The sequence below is a fragment of the Dama dama genome, chromosome 13, assembly GCF_033118175.1.
Source record: "Dama dama isolate Ldn47 chromosome 13, ASM3311817v1, whole genome shotgun sequence".
NCBI lineage: Eukaryota > Metazoa > Chordata > Mammalia > Artiodactyla > Cervidae > Dama > Dama dama.
Genome location: NC_083693.1, coordinates 72,533,471 through 72,538,842, shown reverse-complemented (window position 1 = coordinate 72,538,842; position 5,372 = coordinate 72,533,471). Strand labels below are relative to the sequence as shown.

At 60.1% G+C, this 5,372-nt stretch overlaps 1 protein-coding gene across 1 annotated transcript; it reads left to right on the top strand.

Moving 5' to 3' along the window:
• Positions 1-383: 383 nt before the first annotated feature.
• RTL1 (retrotransposon Gag like 1) lies at positions 384-4,406 on the top strand. Its single transcript, XM_061159127.1, has one exon. The coding sequence runs from the start codon at positions 384-386 to the stop codon at positions 4,404-4,406; it is 4,023 nt and encodes a 1,340-aa protein (XP_061015110.1).
• Positions 4,407-5,372: the final 966 nt, after the last annotated feature.

The window sequence follows — 5,372 nt, the reverse complement described above, 5'->3', positions numbered from 1 at the left end:
TGCCTGCCTGCCACTGGGCCGCTCTGGGCCCATCACACCACAGAATTTATGAACTGTGAATTTCTCACAGCCGTGGGGGAAGCAGGCAGGCCAGACAGGCAGAATAAGCCTCAGGTGCAAAGGTGCAAAGGTCAGGGGGGTTGAGGATCTTTTCTCTCTACAGAATACCCTAAGTTAGACCCAGGGAGATTTCCTCTGCTGATTCAGACTAGGTGGGCATCTAACTTGTCCTAGAGACCCTGACCTCATGAGACCCTAAACCACTGCCTTTCCTCCACCCCCGCCTCCCCAGCCCCAGGTTCTGATCTCTGCCGTCCCAGTCACTGACTGGACGCGTCACGACCTTACCAGTCTTCAGAGAACACTCCTTTCCATCCGACGAAATGATAGAACCCTCTGAAGACTCATTTGAGACGATGATGGAGCGTAAGAATCCATCATCAAAACAAATGGAGTCCTCCGAGGGCTCATCCAACACCACTGTGGAGACACCACCAGGCTACGGAGCGGAGGCGGCGGGGCTGGCCGGTGGCCTGGCCCAGGAAATGGAAGAGCAGTCCATTGATCTCCGCCAAGACATGGAGGAGCCATCCAGTGGCCCACATAGGGAAATAAAGGATCCACCCAATGACCTACTCCAAGACTTGGAGGAGTCATGCGAGGGTTCTCATCTGGAAGAGGGGGGTCCATTCAGTGGGGCACCTGGTGGAATGGAAGAGGCAGAGGACAACCCATGGGAGTCCGAGGAAGACCAAGACTACTACACTGACCTGGCTGAGTCGGAAGAAGACGAGAGTCCCGAAGAGCCAGATAGCTCAACAGTGGAGGTCATGGGCATGGTGAAGTCCATCATCTCTCTGTATTTCCGGACGCAAGACCTCAGAGAGCAGCAGCGAGTGGCGGAAGAGATCCTGATGAATGCGATCAGCGATGGCCAACTGCCGAACCCGAGCCGGTTCTCAGGCGATCGCAGAGAATACCATGAGTTCATTGTGCTCTGCCAGCTGATCTTACAGAGCTACCCAAGAGTGTTCTGCAATGACCGCCTTCGAGTGGGGTACGTCATCAGTCACCTCTCGGGCATGGCTATGGAATGGGCCAGTGACCTGGTGGAGAGAGACAGCTCCGTGATTGACAACTTCCCGGCCTTCCTGGAAGCCATGAACGACACGTTTGAGTACCGCCAGGCCCTGCGGGTAGCAGAAGATGCCATATTACACCTCAGGCAGGGGGATCGCCCCGCCATCGAATACATCAATGAGTTCCAGAGCCTGATACCCACCTTGGGCTGGCCGGACGAAGTCCTCCAGGCCCACCTGTGCCAGGGGCTCAAGGAAGAAATCAGGCACTATCTGTTCCGCATCCCGCAGCCGAATTCACTGAAAAACCTGATCGCACTGGTCCTGCAGATAGAGGACAAGCTGGCCGAGAGAAGGGCGGTGTTCAGGCTGTCCCCGGAGGTCCGCCCGCGGCACCTGACCTGGCTCGACTCACCTGGTCCCGAGAGGTGGACCGTGAACACCTGGCTGCCCAACCAGTTCCACCCTGACATCAGACACAACCACCTCTTCCTGCTATTCCTGGTGAGGGTGAACCCCTACCACAGCGTGGCGGTCCAGGCCCTGGTTGATTCGGAAGCGAGAAGCAACTACATGGATGAAGAATTCGCCCAAGAGCACCACGTGGAGCTTTACCAGAAGCCCTACGCAGAGTCGGCCCAGTTCGCGGACAGCTCACTGATCAGCAACGAACCGGTCTGGCTCTACACCGAACCCCTGGTGTGTTTGCACCAGAACCATCAAGAGTCTCTGGAATTCGACATTGTTGCTTCATCCACCTTCTCCATAATCCTAGGCATCAAGTGGCTCCAGCTCCACATCCCCGAAATCGACTGGATGAAAGGCCGCTGTACCTTCCACTCTCCCTACTGCCTGAAGAACTGCTTCCGCCCGCCCCCACCATGCATCGCTCTGGAAGACCATGCCATAAGCCTGCTGCCCGGATTGCCACACCAGTACTCCGACCTGGCCGACGTGTTTAACCCGAAGGAAGCAGATGAGGAGACTTCCGACCAGCCAAGCTCAGACGGATCCGATGATCTTTCTGAATCAGAGCCCTCTGAGCTTCAGCAGGCTGGAGACAGTGATCAAAGCGAGGAGACCTTTTACGACTGCACCTCCAACGCGCCGTGGGAACCTGTGAGTGCCGGGATGCAAGAAAAAGCCAAGCAGCAGGAATTCTGGGATCTGCAGGACATGCTGACCGGCAGGCATGACTACGTACAGATGATTCCAGAAATGTTCGACCAGTTACACGGGGCTACATGGTTCACCAAGCTGGAGCTGCGTGGGACCATCGTGGAGGAAAGCATGAACATACACAAGACAGAAGACGTATGGAAAGTGGCGTTCGGTTTGGAGCTCCAAAACATGACGAGCTACCAGACCTTCCCGATCTGCGCAGACCCTATCATCTCCCAGGGTGTGATCCACTTTATCCTAAAGGACATGATCGGTATCTTTGTCGTCTCCTATGGGCAGGACGTCCTGGTCTACTCCATGAGCCAGGAGGAGCACTACCAACACGTGCGCCAAGTCCTGGTCCGCTTCCGCTATCACCACGTCTACTGTTCCCTACAGAGGAGCCAGTTCCACCAGCACACTGCCGAGTTCCTGGGGTTCGTCGTGACCCCCAAGGGGGTGAAACTCAACAAGAGCATCGTCAGCACCATCACAGGGTACCCCACCCCTGGGTCGAGGAAGTCCCTGCGAAACCTCATGGAATTCGCCTTCCCCTACCGGCACTTCGTGGAACGGTTCGCCACCATCACGGAGCCCCTGATACGGCGGCTCCGGGCTGACCTGCCTTTCTCCTGGGGGGACGAGGAGCAGGAGGCCTTCAGGGGCCTGAAGCGGGCATTCCACCATGCGCCCCTCCTCTACCACCCCAAGCCCCAGAACCAGTTCTACTTGCGGACGGGCGTCACCAAGACGACCCTGTACGCCAGCCTGATCCAAGAGGACAAGCGAACCGGCAAGAAAGTGTCCTGCGCTTTCTACTCTCGTAACATCTCCCCGACAGAGGTGGAGGCCTCGCCGGTGGAGATGAAGATCCTTCCAATCCGGGCTGCCTTCATGGTGTGGTGTCGCTACCTGGAGAACACCGAGGAGCCCATCATGATCCTTCTCAACAAGGAGGATCTAGCCTCTCTGAACAATGACAGGCTCACCGTACTTCTCCCCGGCCACTGGGTCTTCTTCTTCGCCCACTTCTACTTCGACGTCAAGGAGATGCCGAGCTTCGACGACGTCCAGCCCCTGCCCCGCCGGCAGAGACTCCGCCGCCAGAGGGCCTTGCAGCGCCGTGCCACCCCCACCACCAGGCGAGCGATGTTTGTCACCGAGCAGGCCCCCACCAGGGATCAGTCCCCAGAATCAGAGGACAAAGAGGAGAGTAAAGATGCCCTTCACCCAGACGAGCCCGATCGGCAGAACCTCCAGCAGAGGTTCCTGGCGCTGGTACCGGTGGACCAGATATTCAACAGCGTCCTAGCCCACTTCAGCATGGCCCAGATCAGGGCAGTCATGTTGCACTTCTACCGAGGCCTCCTGTTCTGGAAGAACCACCTGGCCATGGCCGCACTCCTCGTGATGCTTCAGTTCAGGAGGCGCCTGGCTTTGCTGCCCGCACCCACCGCGGGCCCAGCCCGGCCACCCCGACAGCGCTCTCTAAGCCTCTTCCTGGACACGTCCCTCCTCACCAGCAGTGGCATCGCCACCGCCGTCACCCAGCTGTTCACCCAGATGCCGCCTCCCGTAGGCGCCAATGCCCTCCCGGCCGAGGAGCTGGCCGAGCTGTTCCTGGGCCCCAGCCCCTGGCAGATCCACGCCCTGCGGGGCTTGCGGATCACACCCAGGTTCTGGCAGACGCTGTGCCAGTTCTTCGGCATCAGGGGCCCTGCCCTCGCGGGCACCCGGACCCACCCGGGTTCATATCACTTCCTGGCACCGCACGTCGAGGGTGATGAGTATGTCGTCTCGCGAGAAGCCCTGCAAGACGACCTGCAACGTTTACATCAGTCTGGCCTGCATGACGGCCTGCAAGACACCTCGCAGGACGCGCAGGACGACGTGTGGGAGACCCTGAGCCCCGCTGCGGGCGCTCGCAGGCCCCTCCAGCACCTTCCCACCGAGGCCGAGGTCCTGGCCCGCCTGTCCTACATCCGCAGCACCCAACGGGGCTCCACCGTGATCCACTGGGAGCTGACGGCCAGGGCCCTGATCAACTTCCTGATGACTGTCTACACCCAGGCTCTGCCCCCGCCGGGCGAGGCAAGCCCCCCCACAGAAGGAGCCACGCTGGAGGAACTGCCCAGCGACTCCGACGAGGACGCTGACCTCGACTAGGCACGCCTCCTCCCTGCCACCCCGCAGCCCCACAGAACCTTCCTCCAGCACCTCCCCGTGCCTCGGCCCGCTTCGCTCAGACGCTGCACCCACTTCCTGCCCCTGGTGACCTAAGGGGAACCGCCTGAGAAGGGCATGCAACCAACTCATCAACCAGCAACAGTCTCCGTCCGTACCAATGGACCAACCACCAGACTATTCCACCATCAGAGACCCAGAGCCAGCTCAGGGCTACACAGCTCCGTCTTAATTCACCAGGTGCCAGGTCTGCAACTGGGCGTGAGATCAATGAGAAGAAGGCAGTGATGAGCAGGAGATGACCCCATGACCCAAGGCCAGGTGAAAATTCAGCACAGCAGAGGCAGCCAAGCAAGCAAATGCCAGGGACCCACCACCCCCTGGAGTAACAAGGGGCCGCCTCGGGCCACCCTGGGACACTGACCTTGGGTGCTCCACTGACTTCTTCTACCTCCACAGCGGTGCTCCAGCTCCCCTGGGCCCTGACTCCCCCCTCCCACGTCTCGTGGTGTGTGCTGTGGTGTCTCCCCCACCCCCGCCACCCTGCAAAGCAGTACCCGCCCCCCCGCCCCTGCACAGTGCCCCCCCAGTCTGGTCCAGCTCCCTCAACACTGACTGTCTGACCCTGACCTCCGGCTCTCACCTGGATGGTGCTGCTCCACAGAGGGTCCCGACGTACCAGTACTTACCGGACTCGCATCCCCAGGAGTCCCCCACGACTCCCAGGACACTGATGGGGTGACCTTGCCCGGTGCGGCTCCCTCCGCCGCCCCCCAACACTGACAGCACAGGGGCCTGGAGGCCCATGACAAGCGGAGGGGCTCCGAGGGACACCGAGAGACTGAGACAGCCAGCGGACTGTGCCGAGTAGCTAAGAGGGCTCCCTCCAGACCACCGCTTTCTGCCACGGGGAGAAGACCCCGCCCCCAGCCCTGCCCCCTTTGCCCC